This window comes from Aethalodelphis obliquidens, unplaced genomic scaffold (genome assembly GCF_003676395.1).
Source record: "Aethalodelphis obliquidens isolate GAN/ISIS:26980383/991018 unplaced genomic scaffold, ASM367639v1 scaffold1, whole genome shotgun sequence".
Taxonomy (NCBI): domain Eukaryota; kingdom Metazoa; phylum Chordata; class Mammalia; order Artiodactyla; family Delphinidae; genus Aethalodelphis; species Aethalodelphis obliquidens.
Window position 1 is genome coordinate 59,178,059 of NW_020837945.1, and position 23,921 is coordinate 59,201,979.

At 39.4% G+C, this 23,921-nt stretch overlaps 2 protein-coding genes across 5 annotated transcripts in view; one reads left to right on the forward strand and one right to left on the reverse strand.

Moving 5' to 3' along the window:
• The window catches only part of GTPBP8 (GTP binding protein 8), a 59,437-nt gene that overhangs the window by 12,433 nt on the left and 23,083 nt on the right, over positions 1–23,921 (forward strand). Inside the window, exon 6 of one of the 2 annotated variants that reach the window (XM_027104776.1) lies at positions 560–1,347. The exons of the other annotated variant lie outside the window; for it this stretch is intronic. Within the exon in view, the coding sequence (XP_026960577.1) occupies positions 560–650 (91 nt within the window). The 3' untranslated portion in view covers positions 651–1,347. Of the gene's footprint in view, positions 1–559; positions 1,348–23,921 lie in introns of those variants that run through there. 2 annotated transcript variants of the gene reach the window in all.
• RMP64 (ribonuclease MRP subunit p64) lies at positions 11,217–23,660 on the reverse strand. 3 transcript variants are annotated; one of them, XM_027104745.1, is made up of 9 exons: positions 23,475–23,660; positions 21,698–21,852; positions 19,747–19,826; positions 19,235–19,366; positions 18,685–18,762; positions 16,912–17,273; positions 16,521–16,582; positions 14,060–14,319; positions 11,217–12,373 (listed from the first exon to the last, which is right to left on the reverse strand). In XM_027104745.1, the coding sequence occupies exons 1-9, from the start codon at positions 23,575–23,577 to the stop codon at positions 11,914–11,916; spliced, it is 1,692 nt and encodes a 563-aa protein (XP_026960546.1). In that variant the 5' UTR covers positions 23,578–23,660; the 3' UTR covers positions 11,217–11,913. The 3 variants fall into 3 exon arrangements, with proteins under 3 accessions (XP_026960546.1, XP_026960553.1, XP_026960564.1); XM_027104752.1 differs by having other exon boundaries at positions 22,945–23,591; XM_027104763.1 differs by lacking the exons at positions 21,698–21,852; positions 23,475–23,660 and adding an exon at positions 21,235–21,686.

Sequence of the window (23,921 nt, forward strand, 5' to 3'; positions counted from 1 at the left end):
AAATTTTTAGAATCATGAAGGACATAGATCCGATAATGTGGATCTCCAGATTTAGGATACTTCAAGAGGCTGGGGGAAGAGAGGAAAAGTAGGACAGATTAAGACATTCTGTTTCATACATGGAACTCACAAGAGTTTGTAAACAGATTTTTTTTTTTTTTTTTTAAGAGTTGGGGTCTCACTATGTTGCCCAGGCTGGAGTGCAATGGCTCTTCACAGGCACGATCCCACTACTGATCAGCATGGGAGTTTTGACCTGCTCCGTTTCCGACCTGGGCCAGTTCACCCCTCCTTAGGCAACCTGGTCGTCCCCCACTCCCGGGAGGTCACCATATTGATGCCGAACTTAGTGCGGACAACCGATTGGCATAGCGCACTACAGCCCAGAACTCCTGGGCTCAGGCAATCCTCCTGCCTCAGCCTCCCGAGTAGCTGGGACTACAGGCGCATGCCACTGCACCTGGCTGTAAACAGATTTTGAGTTAGATGAATTCAGATCTGTTACTACCTCTGAAGTAAGGAAGAAAATGATTTTGCTTTTTTTCTTTTTTTTCCACAGTGCTGTGACCTATTCTGGAATCCATCTCTTGAGATGCTTTATAGCAAATATAACAGGAAATCTGGAGACTAATGGCTTCCAGTTTAGCTGAAGATTCAAAATTGTCTATGCCAACTGAAGTTAAAGACTTAGAATTTCAACATTGTTTTAAATGTTGTGTATCTGTAACTTGCAGGATCACTTCAGCTTTAAAACCTGCATATTCCCAAAGCAAGAATGAATTTGTGCCTGCAGCGGGGGAAAGGTTTATACATGATTGAATTATGCTGTTCATTAGAAGAGATACCAGCCATTTTTCCTGTTTTAACAAACTGACAAACAAGAGCATATAGAGGTCCATAAAATGCAAGTCTATTGCCTACTGTGTAGACAAGGTTTGCCATATTATGTATTGGGTTTTTGTCTTTTAAAGGAATGTCTATTATGTATATTTTATTAAAATATTACAATGGACTAGGTAAAAAAGGGGCTACTTTTCTGCTAAGCACTAATAGATAGGTTGAAGATAAATTCTTATATGTATGGCTATAACTTATCTTTTTTTAGAGACCTTATTTGAATATAAAAAAAATCATTCTTCATAAAATTTGAGTCAGTCCATACTGGAAGTACCAGTTATTTCAGGCTGGGGTCAGTCACCTTCACAGGGTTCAGAATCAGAAGACCAGAATTCAAGTTCCAGTTCTAATATTTATTACATGTTGGACGTTGGGCAAATTACTTGAGTTCTCTGAACTTCTTTTGTAACTCTTACCTCAAAAGCTATGAAGATTAAAATGTGAAAAGGACATCTGCATATTCTAAGTATTTGTAAAGCAAAACTAACTCAAGTATATAGCAAAATTCACAGGTAGATTTATCACAGAAAACATCCTGTCATAGAAGAAGTAACATTTTATCTAATGAAAGACCAAAAAGAAGTTTTAGGTGAAAAGGTGATTTGCAAAGGACAAGAGAAAAAAGTTGATTGGACAGTTTATAATTGGTTCATTAAGATGCACAATGGAGGAAGGGAGGAAGATGGCGGAAGAGTAAGACGCGGAGATCACCTTCCTCCCCACAGATACATCAGAAATACGTCTACACGTGGAACTGCTCCTATAGAACACCACTGAATGCTGGCAGAAGACCTCAGACCTCCCAAAAGGCAAGAGACTCGCCATGTACCTGGGTAGGGCAAAAGAAAAAACAGAAACAAAAGAATAGGGACGGGACCTGCACCAGTGGGAGGGAGCTGTGAAGCAGGAAAGGTTTCCACACACTAGGAAGCCCCTTCACGGGGGAGACTGCGGGTGGCGGAGGGGGGAAGCTTCGGAGCCGCAGAGGAGAGCGCAGCAACAGGGGTGTGGAGGGCAAAGCGCAGAGATTCCCGCACAGAGGATTGGTGCCGACCGGCACTCACCAGCCCAAGAGGCTTGTCTGCTCACCCACTGGGGCAGGCGGGGGCTGGGAGCTGGGGCTTCGGCTGCAGCCACCAAAAAGCCTGTGTGCAAGCACAGGTCACTATCCACACCTCCCCTCCCGGGAGCCTGTGCAGCCCGCCACTGCCAGAGTCCCGTGATCCAGGGACAGCTTCCCTGGGAGAACACACGGGGCGCATCAGGCTGGTGCAACGTCACGCCGGCCTCTGCCGCCACACGCTCACCCCGCATCCATACCCCTTCCTCCCCCCTGTCCTGAGTGAGCTGGAGCCGCCAATTCAGCTGCTCCTTTAACCCCATCCTGTCTGAGCGAAGAACAAACGCCCTCAGGTGACCTACATGCAGAGGTGGGTCCAAATCCAAAGCAGAGCCCCGGGAGCTGTGCGAACAAAGAAGAGAAAGGGAAATTTCTCCCAGCAGCCTTAGAAGCAGTGGATTAAAGCTCCACAATCAACTTGATGTACCCTGCATCTGTGGAATGCCTGAACAGACAACGAATCATCCCAAATTGAGGAGGTGGACTTTGGGAGCAAGATATATTATTTTTTCCCCTTTTCTTCTTTTTGTGAGTGTGTATGTGTATGCTTCTGTGTGAGACTTAGTCTGTATAGCTTTGCTTTCACCATTTGTCCTAGGGTCCTGTCTGTCTGTAGTTTTTTGTTTCTTACTTTAAAAATTTTTTTTATTAATAATTATTTTTTATTTTATTTTTTCTTACTTTCTTTTATTTTATCCCCTCCCTCTCTCCCTCCCTCCCTCCCTCCCTCCCTCCCTCCCTTCCTTTCTTTTTTCTCCCTTTTATTCTGAGCTGTGCGGATGAAAGGCTCTTGGTGCTCCAGCCAGGCATCAGGGTGGGACAGCCAACTTCAGGATACTGGTCCACAAGAGACCTCTCAGCTTCACGTAGTACCAAATGGTGAAAATCTCCCAGAGATCTCCATCTCAACACCAACAACCAGCTTCACTCAACGACCAGCAAGCTACAGTGCTGGGCACCCTATGCCAAACAACTAGCAAAATAGGAACACAGTCCCATCCATTAGCAGAGAGGCTGCCTAAAATCACAATAAAGCCACAGACGCCCAAAAACACACCACCAGACGTGGACCTGCCCACCAGAAAGACAAGATCCAGCCTCATCCACCAGAACACAGGCACTAGTCCCCTCCACCAGGAAGCCTACACAACCCACTGAACCAACCATAGCCACTGGGGACAGACACCAAAAACAACGGGAACTACGAACCTACAGCCAGTGAAAAGGAGACCCCAAACACAGTAAGATAAGCAAAATGATAAGACAGAAAAACACACAGCAGATGAAGGAGCAAGGTAAAAACACACCAGATCTAACAAATGAAGAGGAAATAGGCAGTCTACCTGAAAAAGAATTCACAATAATGATAGTAAAGATGATCCAAAATCTTGGAAATAGAATAAACACAAGAAACATTTAACAAGAACCTAGAATAACTAAAGAGGAAACAAGCAAGGATGAACAACACAATAAGTGAAATTAAAAATACTCTAGAAGGGATCAATAGCAGAATAACTGAGGCAGAAAAACGGATAAGTGACCTGGAAGATAAAATAGTGGAAATAACTACTGCAGAGCAGAATAAAGAAAAAAGAATGAAAACAACTGCGGACAGTCTCAGAGACCTCTGGGCCAATATTAAATGCACCAACATTTGAATTATGTGGGTCCCAGAAAAAGAAGAGAAAAAGAAAGGGACTGAGAAAACATTTGCACAGACTATAGTTGAAAACTTCTCTAATATGGGAAAGGAAATAGCTAATCAAGTCCTGGAAGCACAGAGAGTCCCATACAGGATAAATCCAAGGATAAAGATGCCAAGACACATATTAATCAAACTATCAAAAATTAAATATTTATGAAAACATTAAAATCAGCAAGGGAAAAACAACAAATAACACACAAGGGAATCCCCATAAGGTTAACAGCTGATCTTTCAGCAGAAACTCTGCAAGCCAGAAGGGACTGGCAGGACATATTTAAAGTGATGAAGGAGAAGAACCTACAACCAAGATTACCCAGCAAGGATCTCATTCAGATTTGATGGAGAAATTAAAACCTTTACAGACAAGCAAAAGCTGAGAGAGTTCAGCACCACCAAACCAGCTTTACAACAAATGCTAAAGGAACTTCTCTAGGCAGGAAACACAAGAGAAGGAAAAGACCTACAATGACAAACCCAAAACATTTAAGAAAATGGGAATAGGAACATACATATCGATAATTACCTTAAATGTAAATGGACTAAATGCTCCCACCAAAAGACACACACTGGCTGAATGGATACAAAAACAAGAGCCATATATATGCTGTCTATAAGAGACCCACTTCAGACCTAGGGACACATACAGACTGAAAGTAAGGGGATGGACAAAGATATTCCATGCAAATGGAAACTGAAAGAAAGCTGGAGTAGCAATTCTCATATCAGACAAAATAGACTTTAAAATAAAGACTATTAGAAGAGATAAAGAAGGACACTACATAATGATCAAGGGATCGATCCAACAAGAAGATATAACAATTGTAAATATTTATGCACCCAACATAGGAGCACCACAATACATAAGGAAAATACTAACAGCCATAAAAGGGGAAATCGACAGTAACACAGTCATAGTAGGGGACTTTAACACCCCACTTTCAACAATGGACAGATCATCCAAAATGTAAATAAATAAGGAAACACAAGCTTTAAATGATACATTAAACAAGATGGGGGACTTCCCTGGTGGCGCAGTGCTTGGGAGTCCGCCTGCTGATGCAGGGGACATGGGTTCATGCCCCGGTCCCGGAGGATCCCCCATGCCGCGGAGCGGCTGGGCCTGTGAGCCATGGCCGCTGAGCCTGCGCGTCCAGAGCCTGTGCTCTGCAACGGGAGAGGCCACCACAGTGAGAGGCCCGCGTACAGCAAAAAAAAAAAACCCCAAAAAACAAAAACAAAAAAAAACCAAGATGGACTTAATTGATATTTATAGGACATTCCACCCAAAAACAACAGAATACACATTTTTCTCAAGTGCTCATGGAACATTCTCCAGGATAGATCATATCTTAGGGCACAAATCAAGCCTTGGTAAATTTAAGAAAATTGAAATCGTATAAAGTATCTTTTCCAACCACAACGCTATGAGACTAGATATCAATTACAGGAAAAGATCTGTAAAAAATACAAACACATGGAGGCTAAACAATACACTACTTAATAACCAAGTGATCACTGAAGAAATCAAAGGGGAAATAAAAAAATACCTAGAAACAAATGACAATGGAGACATGACGACCCAAAACCTATGAGATGCAGCAAAAGCAGTGCTAAGAGGGAAGTTTACAGCAATAGAATCCTATCTTAAGAAACAGGAAACATCTCAAATAAACAACCTAACCTTGCACCTAAAGCAATTAGAGAAAGAAGAACAAAAAAACCCCGAAGTTAGTAGAAGGAAAGAAATCATAAAGATCAGATCAGAAATAAATGAAAAAGAAATGAAGGAAACGATAGCAAAGATCAATAAAACTAAAAGCTGGTTCTTTGAGAAGATAAAATGGATAAACCATTAGCCAGACTCATCAAGAAAAAAAGGGAGAAGACTCAAATCAATAGAATTAGAAATGAAAAAGACACTGCAGAAATACAAAGGATCTGACACTGCAGAAATACAAAGGATCATGAGAGATTACTACAAGCAACTCTATGCCAATAAAATGGATCATGAGAGATTACTACATGAGAGATTACTACAAGCAACTCTATGCCAATAAAATGGACAACCTGGAAGAAATGGACAAATTCTTAGAAATGCACAACCTGCCGAGACTGAACCAGGAAGAAATAGAAAATATGAACAGACCAATCAGGCACTGAATTGAAACTGTGATTAAAAATCTTGCAACAAACAAAAGCCCAGGACCAGATAGCTTCACAGGCGAATTCTATCAAACATTTAGAGAAGAGCTAACACCTATCCTTCTCAAACTCTTCTAAAATATAGCAGAGGGAGGAACACTCCCAAACTCATTCTATGAGGCCACCATCACCCTGATACCGAAACCAGACAAAGATGTCACAAAGAAAGAAAACTACAGGCCAATATCCCTGATGAACATAGATGCAGAAATCCTCAACAAAATACTAGCAAACATAATCCAACAGCACATTAAAAGGATCCTACACCATGATCAAGTGGGGTTTGTTCCAGGAGTGCAAGGATTCTTCAATATACGCAAATCAGTCAACGTGATACACCATATTAACAAATTGAAGAAAAACCATATGATTATCTCAATAGATGCAGAGAAAGCTTTTGACAAAATTCAACATGCATTTATGATAAAAACCCTGCAGAAAGTAGGCATAGAGGGAACTTTCCTCAACATAATAAAGGCCATATATGACAAACCCACAGCCAACATCGTCCTCAATGGTGAAAAACAAACCATTTCCACTAAGATCAGGAACAAGACAAGGTTGTCCACTCTCACCACTCTTATTCAACATAGTTTTGGAAGTTTTAGCCACAGCAATCAGAGAAAAAAAAGAAATGAATCCAAATCAGAAAAGCAGAAGTAAAGCTGTCACTGTTTGCAGATGACATGATACTATACCTAGAGAATCGTAAAGATGCTACCAGAAAGCTACTAGAGCTAATCAATGAATTTGGTAAAGTAGTAGGATACAAAATTAATGCACAGAAATCTCTTGCATTCCCATACACTAATGATGAGAAATCTGAAAGTGAAGTTAAGAAAATGCTCTCATTTACCATTGCAACAAAAAGAATAAAATTTCTAGGAATAAACCTACTTAAGGGACAAAAGACCTGTATGCAGAAAATTATAAGACACTGATGAAAGAAATTAAAGATTATACAGACAGGTGGAGAGATATACCATGTTCTTGGATTGGAAGAATCACATTGTGAAAATGACTCTACTACCCAAAGCAATCTACAGATTCAATGCAATCCCTATCAAACTACCACTGGCATTTTTCTCAGAACGAGAACAAAAAATTTCACAATTTGTATGGAAACACAAAAGACCCCGAATAGCCAAAGCAATCTTGAGAACAAAAAATGGAGCTGGAGGAATCAGGCTCCCTGACTTCAGACTATACTACAAAGCTACAGTAATCAAGACAGTTTAGTACTGGCAGAAAAACAGAAATATAGATCAATGGAACAGGATAGAAAGCCGAGAGATAAACCCACGCACATATGGTCACCTTATCTTTGATAAAGGAGGCAAGAATATACAGTGGAGAAAGGACAGCCTCTTCAGTAAGTGGTGCTGGGAAAACTGGACAGGTACATGTAAAAGTATGAAATTAGAACACTCCCTGACACCATACACAGAAATAAACTCAAAATGGATTATACACCTAAATGTAAGGGCAGACAGTATCAAACTCTTAGAGGAAAACATAGGCAGAACACTATGACATAATTCACAGCAAGATCCTTTTTGACCTACCTCCTAGAGAAATGGAAATAAAAATAAACAATGGGACCTAATGAAACTTCAAAGCTTTTGCACAGCAAGGGAAACCATAAACAAGACGAAAAGACAACCCTCAGAATGGGAGAAGATATTTGCAAATGAAGCAACTGACAAAGGATTAATCTCCAAAATTTACAAGCAGCTCATGCTGCTCAACAACAACAACAAAAAACCCAAACCAAAAATGGGCAGAAGACCTAAATAGACATTTCTCCAAAGAAGATATACAGATTGCCAAGAAACACATGAAAGAATGCTCAACATCATTAATCATTAGAGAAATGTAAATCAAAACTACAATGAGATATCATCTCACACCCATCAGAATGGCCATCATCAAAAAATCTAGAAACAATAAATGCTGGAGAGAGTGTGGAGAAAATGGAACACTCTTGCACTGTTGGTGGGAATGTAAATTGATACAGCCACTGTGGAGAACAGTATGGAGGTTCCTTAAAAAACTAAAAATAGAACTACCATACAACCCAGCAATCCCACTACTGGGCATATGCCCTGAAAAAACCATAATTCAAAAAGAGTCATGTACCAAAATGTTCATTGCAGCTCTATTTACAATAGCCAGGACATGGAAGCAACCTAAGTCTCCATCATCGGATGAATGGATAGAGAAGATGTGGCACATATATACAATGGAATATTACTCAGCCATAAAGAGAAACAAAATTGAGTTATTTGTAGTGAGGTGGATGGACCTAGAGTCTGTCACACAGAGTGAAGTAAGAAAGAGAAAGACAAATACCGTACGCTAACACATATATATGGAATCTAAAAAAAAAAAAAAAGGTCATGAAGAACCTAGGCGCAAGACGGGAATAAAGACACAGACCTACAAGAGAATGGACTTGAGGATACGGGGAGGGGGAAGGGTAATCTGGCACAGAGTGAGAGAGTTGCATGGACATATATACACTACCAAACATAAAATAGATAGCTAGTGGGAAGCAGCTGCATAGCACAGGGAGATCAGCTCGGTGCTTTCTGACCACCTAGAGGGGTGGGATAGGGAGGGTGGGATGGAGGGAGATGCAAGAGGGAAGAGATATGGGAACATGTGTATATGTATAACTGATTCACTTTGTTATAAAAAAAGAAACTAACACAGCATTGTAAAGCAATTATACTCCAATAAAGATGTTAAAAAAAAAAGATTCAGAATGGAAAGACAAAGCCTTACTTTGAACTAATGTTAATGGAAAATATTTTTATGAAGATGCTACTGACCTATTCATATAAGTGGCTTAGCTTTTCGAAGTGAAGCTGAATATTATAATGTTACAGCAATAGCACTGGATAAAAAATTAACTCTGTAGAACAGCTTTGTGACTTCTTTTAGAAAATTCAATTCTGGATATGTTTTCAGTTTTATAGTTAGTTGTGGTGGTTTATTCTAATCAGCAGTGATTTAAGCTTAAAAAAAAAAAAACAAACTTTTAAGGGCTTCCCTGGTGGTGCAGTGGTTAAGAATCTGCCTGCCAATGCAGGGTACACGGGTTTGAGCCCTGGTCCGGGAAGATCCCACCTGCCGCGGAGCAGCTAAACCCGTGCACCACTACTACTGAAGCCCATGTGCCTAGAGCCCGTGTTCCACAACTAGAGAAAGCCTGCAAGCAACAACGAAGACTGAATTCAGCCAAAAATAAATAAATAAAATAAATTTTTAAAATAACTTTTAATATAGGCATTCACCGAGTAAAATATGTAACAACAGAATTTGTTAAAAGTCATCTTTCTACCTGCCAGTGTTTTTTTTACTGCTTGTCTTAGCCTTGGTTCTGGTTCTCCTAAAAGCACGGCCCAAGACAAAAGCTTGCATCCAGTAGTTTACTGGGGATGTGATCCCAGCGAACAGGAGTGAAGGGGAAATGAAACAGATGGCAGGAAAGCCAATCAAGGACGCATTGAGTTGGAAACAACATAGTACTAGGGCTTGATCTTGAGCAGCCTTATTAAATGTGCCTCTGAATTGTCTTTGAAGGGCGGTTAGAGGACAGTGCCATACCTCTCCTAAGTTGTATATGTCCAGATGCCAAGCAGTTCCTGTAGCTTGTCAGAAGCCAGGAGGCAAGGTGCAGTTGCCCAGTCCTGCTTGAAACTGGTTGCCATACTAGTGGTCAAGTAAGAGGCCAAGAGGATTTGAAGTGACATACGGGACGTCTACCACACTGCTCTTAAAATGACCAGAGTGTTTTAATGCCACCCAAAGTGATTAAATTGGTATTCACTATGATGACGCTAACAGTATTCTCTAATCTAATTTACTGGATAAGTTATGGGTTTGTATATTTAAGATTTCACTTTTAAAAATTTAAAACATTTGAATTTAAGTTGTTTGGAAAAAATAACATAGAATACTATGTTCCTTATATATAAATTATCATTTTATGGACACATGAAGCTCTTTACATTTTTCCCAGAATTTTAAGGGTCAGATGGGAGGAGGAGATAAAGAAACATACTCCAAAGGAACATTAATGAAGTAGAAAAAAAATGCTAGGCTTATAGTCTAATCCAGTTTTACCTTAGACAATTCACTGAACTACTCTGTTTTTTTCCAGCGAAGGATGACCTCCAAAGTCTCTTCCGGCTGTAAAAGTTTATGATTCTTAGACAATAATGCCACTAAAGGGAGGGACCTAAGCCCAGGGAAACCTACTAGCTCCACACGACTAGTGGAGGCATGTGCAAATAAAAATAGACGCGAGACCTGACCTTAAATCTTAGAAGCTGGTGGCTATTTCTAGACTTGTCATGAATGAGACTTCCTTGGTATTTTCCATGTTTTTTTTTTTTTTTTTTTTTTTTTTTTTTTTTTTTTTGCGGTACGCGGGCCTCTCACCGCTGTGGCCTCTCCCGTCGCGGAGCACAGGCTCCAGACGCGCAGGCTCAGCGGCCATGGCTCACAGGCGCAGCCGCTCCGCTGCATGTGGGATCTTCCCGGACCGGGGCACGAACCCGCGTCCCCTGCATTGGCAGGCGGACTCTCAACCACTGCGCCACCAGGGAAGCCATTGTCCATGTTTTAAAGCACTAAGTAGCTCTACCACCTTGTAGGAAACCAGGAGAAATATAAACAATAAAAAGTGACTAGAGATTGATTAAGAACTCTGAATTAAATAGGATATTTAGCAAGGCTTCAGAAAAGGAAGCTAAACCAGCATTTATCTAACTTTGCATTTTGGGCTACTTGCATCAAAATCACCTGAGCCCCTTAATAAAAATGCAGGCTTCTGGTCCTCTCCCCTAACCATATTTACCGATCTCTTTGGAAGGGACTCAAAACCTGCATTTTTAAATAACCCACCAAGTGATTCTCAAAACATCCTACAGTTTGAGAACCTCTGATACAGTATTGTAGGTAAGTGGGAAAATATACAGAAAGCAGATGAGGAAAGAACAAGGCCAGATAAAGAAAAAAATGGATGCTAAAAAATGATAGGATGGCTGAGGAAAGGAAGGATGCAGTATATACTAGGGCACTGTTTCATTTTTCTATAAATTACTGTATATAAACAGAAAACTTAAGCCTATAACCTGCTGAACAAATAGCTTATTAACCTAATTCTAGAAAACTAGAACATTTGAAAGATACCTCAAACTTCACATCATTATTTGAAAATATGTAAGATTTACCTTCTCAGAGCAATTGTATGAGCAACATACAAATAATCAGATGACAACATCAGCACCAAATTATGAATTTATTTTTAGCCTCATTGGGTTGGTTGATTTTGTGTCTCCTTAGCTTTATCTTTTCATCTAACTTTCTCACCTCCTTCTACTTTGTGTATAACCACAAGTCACTTTACATCCTTTCTGAAAAAAATTTTATTTGGACTCAGTCACTAGCACCCAAATAAATAAACAAAAGCCCCCACAAACTTTGTGGAACTCCAAAAGCATTTTAATATGCCCTCCTGTGTGGTAAGGTTAACAAATGAAGTGAAATAATGGTTGTGACCACTCCCTGGTAATAGTGGCAAAACTTCTATGATAATTCTAACAGAAGAGGGCACAACTGTTAAAAGCTACAAACCTTGGTGTTCAGAAGAGCACTTAGCTACAATGGCGCCATTAAGGCTAAAGTGACCTTTTTGGTGATTCCTTGCTACTAAGGCACAGTGTAGGTTTTGCAAACCTAATTATTCAGATCCTAATTAAGTCAAAAATTGACTGTTAGTCAAATACTTGTCAGTTAAATGACACAAAGCTATGACAAGCGTTTACTGAACTAAAATGAACTGCTCTACAATGTTGCACTTAAGCAGCTCCTCTGAGTACAAATGGTACTTTCAGATCTTTCCAGATCTCAGCTGTTCTACTTAAAACAGAACACTGGAGCAGTTGGTTAACCAGTTAAAAGTCTCACATATGAGCATCTAAACTCCCATTAAAGCAAAAATATCATCAATGTCGTCTGTCTCCTTAGTGATTCCTGATGTATTATGTTTATTTATTTGCATCGTTGTCCAAGAATCAGTTTCATTTTCATTGCTTTCTATAAGAGTTTCATGAATTTGTTTCTCCTTAGTTTGTGTGACAGGACTTGAAACTCTTCTACTCAACACTTGCTTATTGTTAGGGTAGAGATCAGTTGTACAAACTGTAGGGTGAGAGAGTCTCCCTTTAATGATATCAGTAGCACTCTGAGTCCCTTGAGGGGGCTGCTGGGTTTCCTTTAAAAGAGTCGACTGCAACTTTCTCTGTGGTTTCCTTCGTTTCAATGAAAATTTATTCTGTGATCTTCGTCTCAGATGATTCTTCAAAGTTTTGCTACCTGAGCCTTGAAGAAGGCAGTTGCAAATTGATGTTTTTATGCACTCTAGTTTCTTTGGCAAACTTTAAGACAGAGAGAGGAAAAATTGGAGATTGTTAAGATGCAGAAAAACATTCTCAGAAACTTTTGTCTCCCTTTTACCAACTTCCAATTGAAAAATATTTATAAGTCCTATGCCTGTGTACAACTCCAGAATCATAAGGAAAAATAAGGAAATAGGAGCTTCAACCCAAGTCTGTGTTTTCAGAGCACAACTTCCCTCTGATTTAGATTGTGAGCAAATGTGTCCCCATTATGTTTCCAAAGTAAAGTAGCTCCTACAAGTAGCAAGGTAACTGAATGGTGAGATATCTCCATATTTTAGTGCCAGAGCTCTTCCCCGATAATTGCTAATCTGTTCATAATATAATAGGAATGGAACTGGGGAAAAGATGAATCACAAATAGAAAAATTGCTAGGATGCATCAACCCATTTCTAGATTAACAGATTCATATTACGGCAGGAAATGAACAAAGAAAAAGGAATAAAAGTGAAGAGGGAGTTTATGTAGAATGAGAAAACAGGGCTCCTGGCATAGACATAATGACAGCCTTGAGCTACCCTAACTGTGATTCATATATCATCTTCAAATTTGGGAATTTGGAACTCAAATGGCCAGTTACTTTAGGTGTTTTGCTTCTGAATAGGGTACACTGCCACAAGGTACATCGGTACCCTGCTAACTGCCTGTTTGTGATAGACTGCAAAAGATTAGCATGAGTCTGTATCTCCTACATTACCCTCTTCCTTTTTAAACAAATATAGAACTTTGAGGAAGCCCATTTTAATGTAGTAATTCATGATCTCTGTTTCCAAACCATTTTGTCTTACCATAAGCAGTAATCTTTAATTGAGGAGAGGGTAGGTGTACTTCCCAATTGAAATGCAAATAGGAAGAATGAAAACAGAAGGATCAGAGGATCTGCACTGAGTTCTAGATCTCCAGCTCTAATACCCTGAGTAAAATCCTGTATTTCCTCATCTATATAATATGAATAATACTACCTACCTCACAGAGTTATTGTGGACATTAAATAAAATTCAAATGTACTACAAATATATTACTGAAACAGCAAACCAGGGCAGAATAAAAGGACACTATATTTTTGTGGGGTGCAAAATAATGGTCTAATCAAATAACTACTAGTTTCTTACCCTCTGCATTAACTTTTAATTATCATCTCTGCCTCATCTACCTCTGACTTTACATGCAGTCTTGAACAGAACACCTCCATCTTAGGCTGAGTTTCTACTCTAGAATGTAATGTAAAAACCCTTAACTTCCCCAACAGCTTTTAATGAAAACTTGCTATAAAACCATCAATATATATATTTTTTACTAAAATAGGAATATCTTTTCCATAAATTTTTAAAGAAAATTTAACAAATTTTAGACTGTGATTCACCCACGGGAACCATTATAAAGCCCTGAATAGATAGAGTAAGTCCCCTACATACAAACGAGTTCCATTCCGAGAGCATGTTCTTAAGTCCAATTTGTTCGTCAGTCCAACAAAGTTAGCCTAGGTACCCAACTAACACAATCGACTATATAGTACTGTACTGTAATAGGTTTAACAAAACTGTACTTTAAGTAGGTCTCAATTTTAGACTACTGGACATTAAAAAGGCTAACTTGAATATATACACTTTTGCCCTAAATGATAATAGAAAAAGTAAAGAAATACAATTTTTGTGATGTACCTACCTATAGCCTTGAGCTTCCACATGTTTAAGCCGGTTGCTTTTAAGAAGTTTATTACCCAGAAAGGTGGTCTGAGCCTTGAGTTTTTTGCTCCTACACCACAGAATTGCCATTTGGATCTCTTCAGAAAGTTGTACGAAAGTGTCAGTTTCTCGGAATCTTTGCACAAGACTTTTTACACAGGGAGTTCCTATTGCTTTCCAAGAAGAACGTTTGGTTGCCTTTAGTTTGGATTGAGAACATTTAAACTCAAAACTGTTCGCCTGAAATATGGAACGATGAGAAAAATATATTGGATTTGTTACTGACTTACATAACAACAGAGAGAAGCTGACTCACAGACTATAAAAATTTGAAAATATGTCTTTTTAAAAGAAGGAAAAAAAGTTTTTTCAGCCCACTATGCTTTCCTTTCTTTTTTTTTTTTTTTTTTTTTTTTTTTGCCGCTCGGCTTGTGGGATCTTAGTTCCCCAACCAGGGATTGAACTGGTGCCCCCTGCGGTGGAAGCGCAGAGTCCTAACCACTGGATGGCCAGGGAATTCCCTTCCTTTTTCTTAAAAATGTTTTTATTCACTGCTCCTAACACAAGATTTTTTCCCCTCTGTGCTACAGCAGATCCCATCTATAGCTAAATTCAGCTGTATACAGGTGACAATATAAATATTTGCATACATATCTATTTATTTAACCTATACATACGAATAAAACTCCACATGATTAAGTATTGGTCAAAGCCTATCTAGTGGGAAAAAAAATCACTGAAGAGCCCTCTTCCTCTAATACTGGACTACCACAACTTGTTTTTCATTTATTTCTATATCCTGAGTCACCCTCCTCAATGATGGGTCATAAATGTTATTGAAAACATGTGAGAATGGGGATGATTGCTGAATGTATGTTAAAAATGCTTAACTGAGCAACATTTCCAACTCCAATCCAACCATCTTTTGATGTGGCACCTTTGGTCTCTTCAACCTCATCTTTCTATATCAAGTCAAGTTTGAATTTTATCAACTTTTACTGTTTATTGAAATATGCCACCTAGTAGGTCTGCTTCCATCCTCTGTTCAAAACTTACCTTCTTCCAAATTTCTCACTCTCAAGAACATAAAGTAGTAGAAAATATGAAAGCAGAGACCTATCAACACTTTGTGTTGGTGATCCATAAAAGTTTGACCTAAAAGTAAGATAAGCATATTGGTGCTAAATGCTAAAAATATGGTAGTCATTGGTCATGCTGGAAACAGCTCACCTAGGAACAGGTGGACGGACTGCAGAAAGTTTCAAGAGTCACAGAGAGCCGTAGTTATTAAGAGAGAGAGCTGACGAAACTATTTGGAGGACTGGTGTAAAGATAAAGGACAAAGACTATGAAACCAAACTGCCTGCATTCAAATCCCAGTTCTGCCCCATATCTGCTGTGTGGCCTGTGCAAATTTCTTGTCCTTTCTGTGCCTTAATTTTCTCATCTGAAATATGGCAACAGTAATAATAGCACCTACCTCACAGGGCTTTTGCAAGGATTATATGAGTTAACACATATAAAGTGTTTTGAACAATGCCTGGCAAAGAGTAAATGCAACGTAAGTGTGATGATGATCATATCTTCCTCTGGAACTTGTGAATCGGACAAAATATAAATGCAAACTGGAATCCTTGTAAGCCTTCAAGAAAGCACTGACTCATTAGAAATGATTAAGAATTCTTGAATGGAAAAAATAACCCATGAAGGAAACCAGAAGAAAACAGTTTTGAAAAGAGAAAGGGTAAAAGAAGTCAAGAAGTTACTGATGAAAGAGGATGACATTGATGTACTTATCCATGTCAGGTCCAGAACAAACAGAATTTGCAGACACTGGCCAAGGAGAGGAATCAGGTTAAAGCTTGAATGCTGACAGGAAGAAAGAAATAGAAGCCTCATGACAAAGGATGAGGATGACGATAATGACGATGAAAGTCGGTAACAATATCTAACACCAATTAAATGCTTACCACACTTTAGACTCTGTGCTGAACACTTTACATGAACTAAAACCGGCACAACCCTATGAGGTACATACTGTTATTAGAAACAGAGGTATGGACAGGCCAAGGAACTTACATAAGTCACAGAGTAGTACAAACCAAAGCCAGGACTCAAACCACTTCTGTCTGATTGTAAAGCCCATACTCTTAAGCTGCAGTACAATCCACTCCTATGATGGATCCTAGGATCACTTTAAAATTCTAGCAAAACTCTTAGTAAAATGTTTCTGAAGGCACCATATTAACTGAATTAACTACATGCACTCAAATCCCTTGGGAATGCCTCTATTCATTCAGAAACACACACTGAGAACTAAGATGGCACTACTCTTAGAGTTGGGGATAAAAACAGAAGATTCAGTCCCTGCCATTGGTAAGTGGCATCTACTCTACAAATCAGCAGAAATCATAAGCTATATTAAAATAAGCCAGACAAACCTGAATAGCTCTGTGTTTCAGCTGTTTGCAGAAAGCCCTCACGTCAAATTCTGATGACTTTTCTGTGAAGATGGAAAGATCACAGATACAAAAACTTAGGCATACTATTTTTAAATCAACAAATTCTTATGTGCATGACTACATTTCTTGCCAAATTACTACAAGAGAAACAAAGGGAATTAAGCAAGCAAAGAACTATGAAGCAACAACAGAAACAACTTTATATGCTCAAGCTGAGAAAACACAGGTATTAACATACCTCTCTAAGAATAATCAGAGTTAAAATTAAGAAGATGCTGAATTTCTTCCTACACAATGCATGACTACATTGTAATTTCAAAAGTTTTTTGTTTGTTTTTTTTAGAGTATGTGCCATATCAAAGCAAATTACCTTTTAAGATTTTCTTATTCTTTACTGGCTGTCCAAGATCCACATTATTCTGAGTATTGATCTTCATTTGTTTAGCTTTTTTGGAAATTCTAAGTAATGTTTCTTCACTGGACCTCTGTGATTGCTCTTTTGTTAAAAATAGTTTATTTAGCAGTTTAGTTACTCCTTTAGCTGCAAAAGCTGTAGGCATTTTTTTCTTAAAGATTTCAAAGTAGGGCTCTCCTAAAAATTCAGCAATATCAGAAGGAAAGGTAAAACCTTTGAAGTAAGGCAATGGTTGAATCCTGGAGACCTCTTGAAGTAATCCAAACAATGGCTCATATAAAGAAACCAGCCTTTTTAAAACATCTTTATAGAGAACCCTAGAGAAAGAAGAAGGATCTCATGAATTAGCTAGTAATTATCATTTGCAGATTACATAATAATAAGAGAGTCAGGGCTTCCCTGGTGGCGCAGTGGTTGAGAGTCCGCCTGCCGATGCAGGGGACATGGGTTCGTGCCCCGGTCCGGGAAGATCCCGCATGCCGCGGAGCGGCTGGGCCCGTGAGCCATGGCCGCTGAGCCTGTGCGTCTGGAGCTGTGCTCCGCAACGGGAGAGGCCACAACAGTGAGAGACCCGCGTACCACAAAAAAAAGTGAAAAAAAAATAATAAGAGAGTCAAAGCTGAAAATAATGCCTGTGAATCTGCCACTATAGATTAAAAAAACGCTCAAGCGGACACTTGCAAAGAGCTAGATTAGTCCAGCCTAAACAGAAAAATGCAAGTACAAAATGCTATATAAAACCAAATAAAGTACTACATGGAGAGATATCTCAAAAGATGTGCCTCAAAATCTTAAGTGTGGTTTTATCTAGATGATGAGATTTTAGGCAAATTTCAGGTTCTTTGCATTTTTTCTATTTTTAAAAGTTTCTTAAAATAACCATGTATTATTATTATAATCAGCAAAAATCAAAGCTATTTTCATTATAGGAATAATGAAGGTTTGATATTTTAAAATAATACAATTAGTAATTCTAACACTGTTAGTACTAAAAACAAGCAGAATAAAAAATAAGATGATTGGAAATAGTACTTGAGATATCCAGGTTAAGATATCAAAGCAAGGTTTAGAGAGAATTTTCTCTCTTTTTTTTGGCTTTCATTCAAATTAGAGCTTATCAAACCAATTGTTTAAAATGGCCCAAAACAGTTCTCCTTATAAATATGGGCAGATTTTGAATCCAATTATCCATCAAATAAGTTTCATAATATATATTGTGAGATGCAAGGGAAGGGCTCTTTGGTTTGCAACTAATATTATCAGTGTTCTTTACATCAACTAACTATGGCTCAAAAAGCAGTGGTGGTTCAGGTGGAAGAAAGGAATCTAGAAAACATAAGGAAGGTAATTGCCATTAAAAGTTAGAAACCTAATGGCAGAAACAAATGATACAGACTGCTCAGGAACACCTTCATTTTAAATGGCCCAGCTGCTGAATGATTAGAGGAACCCTTTTTTTTTTAAAATTCCAGCTGCTAATCCTAGGAATTCATTTGCTTAGTTGTTTAGTGTTGAGGTGATCTCATGGATTCAGATTCAAAGCCTAATCCTTTGACATAACCATCAACACTTAGCTTCCCAATCTACCCCAAATAAACTCTGATCAAATGAAGAAACAGAATTCCTGCACCTTCAGCATCCCATGGGAAAGCAAATATGAAAACTACTAATAAGAAACTTAGTCTGAGTTAGAGAAATGAAGGATTTCAAAGGTACATACATACATACCATAACCTGCTCACCAGCCCAACCATCACAAGGTTTAAAATAATGAATTCTTGCAAACCTAGATGTTTCACAGTCAAGCTGGAGAATCAAGTTAAAATTGGAAAACAGAATCAAAGGAATTTAGGTTTCTTTAAGTTACATTTATGAAAAAAACAGACTGGAAGTAGAAAGAATTTTCTTGAAGGAACTAAAACCTTAAAACATGTTCTATTTAAGTCACGGAAGCTTAAAAATAAAGTAATATACACTCTGCTAGAGGAAAAATAAAGTAATACACACTCTGCTAGAGGTCTCATATAAATTTAGTTTCTAAGATTAAGAATTTCTAACAGTCAGTGCCCTTAGGATAATACATACTAGGTAGAGACAGAAGTCTCTGGCAATGGCTATATCAGGCAAATCCCAGGAAAAGGAAGCCAAAGAGCAAAATTTTAAGAATTCCCATAAGTTATAACTCCTACAGACTCCCTAGCTTTCAAATAGAAATACTATTAAATATATCCCAACAATTCCAATTCAGAAGAAGGTACTTTAGTTGATTCAAGGATACAGAAATGTCTTGCAGCAACAGTCCAACAAGCGAAGTAGCAACTTGCAGGCTCCCAAAATCTTCATCAACACCAGTTCCACCACTGGTTGGCTAGGGATGACACATGCTTTGGTATTTACAGGCTGATTTTCACTTGGCAAAAATAGAAAAGTACATTACTTTCATTCTTAAATATAAAGCACTTATATAGCAGTTTTCAAGTGCAGACTTGCTTTAAGCTCAATTTGAGGTAGTTATGTTTAATAATGACTCACTGAAGTTGACTGACACTTATGTTTCAAAATAATCTACCATGACCCAGATTTCAATGTCACACCATTTCCTCCCACTGGCCGAGAGAGGGAGATTACCACAGAATACCAGGGGCCTTTTATTGAAACAAAATTTGTACAGCTAAGGTATAATTGTTTATATTCTAACAATAAGTGAAGCAAGTCTAAAGCGAGGTCACAGCAAGACACTGGGTTCCCAGCCCACCAAAAAGCCCATTACAAAGCAACTGGACCACTTACTTAGAAGAAAATGACTCAGAGAGCTCTTGAATTGAACCTTCCAAATTCATGCTTTTCAAGCGTTTTAAACATTGTTCAACCTGAAAGGGGAAGAGCAGCTCATGTGTGACACAGACAAAGCCACTGATGTGACCAGGAAAACAAAGAAATACAAAATTTCAAAGTATGGAAATACACTCAATACCAAAGAATGCCTTTTTTTAAGGGTAAAGAAACCCATAGCCCAAAGCAATTGCTTCTGGTTAAAAATTTGAAATTTATCCAGCCAAATAAATTCTTCAAATCAGGTTATGACTAAGAATTTATTGTACTACATGCCAGGATGTGCTTGATGCTATAAAGGGGACCAAGGTAAGTATAAGATTATTCTCAAGATTTTATTTTTTCTGAAGCAACATGATTTCTAAGAGTGAAACTATTAAAACAAGATAGTAAATTATTAAGTACTAAATTTCAACAGTCTGTAAGTGCCACAGACATAAGGGATCAAGTGATAGAGGGATTGGGCATTGTAAACATACAGGACCAGGTGAGCAAAGGCTCAGAGGAGGGAACGAATGTGGTGAGTAGGAGGACTCACGAAGAGTTCAGGCCGTCTGAAATACAAAATATATGAAGATGAAGACCAGAGAGAAGCCTGAGCTAAGGAAAACTGAAGAGGCCAGATCACGGGGGATCTTGTAAGTTAACCTAAGAGGTTTCCTCTTTATTCAGGAGACAGTGGAGAAATATTAAAACTTAAAGCTGTGTTTTAGGATGATTAACCTGGCTTTGGTACACATGAATAGGCCGGAGTGGAGGAAAGACTGGAAGATGAAAGATCAGTCAGAATTGCAAGACAACTAACAATTGACAAGGTCTGAAAAAAGAAATGGCAGCCAGAACTAAAAAGGGACTAGATGCAGAGAAAGTTTTGACTGATCAGTTGGCCGGATAGGAGAGCTATGTAAAAGAAAGAAGCAGAGAAAACAGAACACCAAATTTTTCTGACCGGATAATTATTCGCAACTTGGAAGCCGGGAGGAGAAATACGTATGTTCAATCTGAGATGGTAAGTTTGGTTTTGGCGTTAAAGACTCAGAAGGAGATAAAAGCTGCCCCAGAGAAGAAAACTTAAGAAAGACCATGATCCCAAATTTTCCTTTGATGAAAAAATCTTCATCTTTTTTGCCTTAAGTAATGGGAGTGGAAAACTAACCAGAGAGCACATGAATCTGTAAGGTTAGAGACTATGTCTGTCTTTTTCATCCTGTACACCTAGCACGAAGCACAGTGCCTGGCACATAGAAAGTTTCAAAAATACTTGGAGAATTAATAAAATGAATGAATGAATGGACACGTAAGGAACTCAGGTTAGGAGGCTCTACTCTGTGGTGTAGTCCCTGAGCTGGAGGGCCCAATTTTGTCTTAAACTCCAAAAGTTACACAAAACCACTTTACATAACTTGTTATATACTCATTCAATATATTACCAATTAGATTACATACCCCACAATAAACAGACTGCAACTTTGTTCTTTTTATGGTTTTGGGATTTTGATTATGGTCAGGAAAATTGTTTCTTAATCCAAAACTCTGTCTTGATCAAAGTACTCAATCTTTAAACTAGGCAGAGGCATGGTACTTTATTATAGATTGCATATAATGAAGAAAATTTTTCATAAAAATTACCTATAATAAGATAAATAAATAAAAAGTAAACATAAAAACAAAAAATTACCTACCTACTAGAAACAAGACTGGGAAAGAATCCAACATAGTTCCTTTTTAAATTGTTTTTTGAAATGCTTTCAGGGGAAGAAAGAAAAAAAAGCCCACATGCAATTGCAAGATGACCTATAAATCACAAGTAAGTTACTGCGATTAAGTTACAAAATATTAAATGGCAGTGTGATCTCCATCTTCATCAACTCAAACATGTTGAGTATTAAACACAGGGCTCCCACCTTACCTGTTTGAGGGCCAAATGGGGCTTGTGGCGGCCCATTCTGTTGTGATTGCTGTAAAGGACTGCACATAATACATCTGTTTCTGCATCTAAGATTTGGCTCTTCAGTGACAATGTAACGAGACAGCATTCTTTAATTACAGCTGCAATGCAAAGGTCTAAAGCAGAGATGTTTCGTAAGACTTAATATGCATTTCTACATTAAGTATATTCTATAAAAAATACACTGAAAGAAGCATATTTCCTTATGTTTTAAAGAAATCAAGAACAAATTAACATAATCAGCCTCACCTGTAAGAACATAATTAATGTTTCCAAGTATGTGAGAAGTGACATAGGAAGGAAGTGATCGTACAGTGACAGATGATATCAAGTCCAGGAAATCATTAAGAGAACATGTGTTAAAGTAGAATGTACATCTTTACACCACATTTTATCATGATCTTAATAATCTTTCATACGAATACTCTGCAGTCATTTGGTGTACACTTAACACTTCGAGTACCTTAAAGGTGGGACGTGTTGTATACTTCTCTACCACTTTAAGAATATATTCAGAAGAGAAATCACTATAACAGCTGGAAATTATATTACATAATGAATGTCTGACTGAACACGGGGTGCTTATTTAGTAAGACAAGGTAACAGCCTCCTAGTCTGAAAAAGCTGTGAACAGAAGATGGGAGTAAATGTGTTCTCTATGGCTCTAAGGGTAGCAGTAGCATCCTAAGTGGCAGTAACACAAAGGAAGACTTACACACAATGTGGAGAACTTTCTTACTATACGAACTATTTGAGGCCAGAATGGGCTGCCTTTGGGGTGGGGGGAGACTTGGTGAATTTCCATGCCTAACAGAATCCTGTTAAAGAATCTTTGAATAGAGGAAGGGGTAAGATTAATCTGTAAACTGAGCAGGATGGATGGATGGGGAGGGGGATGTGATGATTAGATAAGTTACAAGTATTTAATAATAACAGCTGTCATTTGAGTGTTTATTTACTGTATCAGGCATTGTTCCAAATGCTTTACCTATAATGTTAATTCTTTCATCAGAACAGCTCTATGAGGCAAGTACTATTTTTATCCCCACTTGAAAATGCGGTTAAGCCCAGAAAGGTTAAATAATGACATTTCCCACTCCTCACCCCAGCTCCAGCAGAGAGAAGAGCCAGGATTCAAACCCAGGCAATTTGGCTCCTGAGCCCAGCGTGTACTGCCCTACTGCCTAATAACGGCAATGCCACCATACCTTGATAGAACACTTTAGACCACGCTCTCCTAAATGACATTATTAGATCCTCCCAACAACCCGGTGATAGGGAAAACTAACCCCATTTTACAGATAAGAAACGAGGGATCCAGAAAGATTGCGGTTTAACTGCAGAGTGCTTGAGTGACGACCCGCAGCCTCTCAGAGGCAGAGGTCGAGAAAGACTGAGGGGGAACCACAGCACTTGGTGGCCTGAGTGAACGCAGGGTCCCCAAGCAGCAATTTTTCCTGACGCTAGCTGCGTCCGCCCTCTTTCCCCATTTCGGTGCGGGGCTGGATCTTGGGCCTTCGGCGCCCCAGCCAGGCCCTGCGGTAGACTCGGTGGGTCCAGCGAGGAACGGCGATGCCTGCAAAATTCCTCAGCAAGCTCTAGGACCCAGGCCTCTATCGGTCGCGGCCCTGCGCAGCGTCCCGCGGGTTCCGGAAGTCCCGCCCCCACCCCGCGCACGTGCGCCTGCCTGACGCCTCCTCCGGAAAAGCCTGTACCCCTCGCCGGGCGCCTCACTCACCCAGCGCCGCGCCGGGGTCCTGTACGATCACTGTGCTGCGGCTCCCCGCCTTAGGGAGCCTCACGCGGTTCCATGGCTGCGGGCCCGGCAGCAGCGCAGCCATCTTGGGAGGCAGGAGAGGGACTGGGAAAGGTGGACCTGGGCGAGGCCCAGTGGAGCGACCGAAGGAGGGGCGACGAGCCGACGTCAGGGGAAGGTAGAGGGCAAGGGGTGGGGCGGGGGCGGGGCCCGGGAGGGGAAAGGGGCGGGTCCTTCACGAAATAGTGGACCAAGTACGGTGAACCTGAAGAACCCAGAGAGTCATCCAGCCCCTGGTCACTAATACCTGGCCGCGTAGCAGAATTACTTGGGAGAATTTGGGGGAACCGCATCCCTGTACTACTCAATCAGAATCTCGGAATGGGGCGAGGAATCCGCCTTGTGCTTATGCTTCCCCACGGAAGCACA

What these genes read in the sequence shown, in the direction of transcription:
- RMP64 (XM_027104745.1), bottom strand. Translation starts at nt 23,577, where the DNA reads ATGGCTGCGCTGCTGCCGGGCCCGCAGCCATGGAACCGCGTGAGGCTC. An exon ending in TCTGAGTCATTTTCTTCTAA is followed by an intron (nt 19,367 to 19,746) that starts GTAAGTGGTCCA and finishes ATTTTTGCCAAG; the next exon opens with TGAAAATCAGCCTGTAAATA. An exon ending in TGTTGCTGCAAGACATTTCT is followed by an intron (nt 18,763 to 19,234) that starts GTATCCTTGAAT and finishes TTGATTCTCCAG; the next exon opens with CTTGACTGTGAAACATCTAG.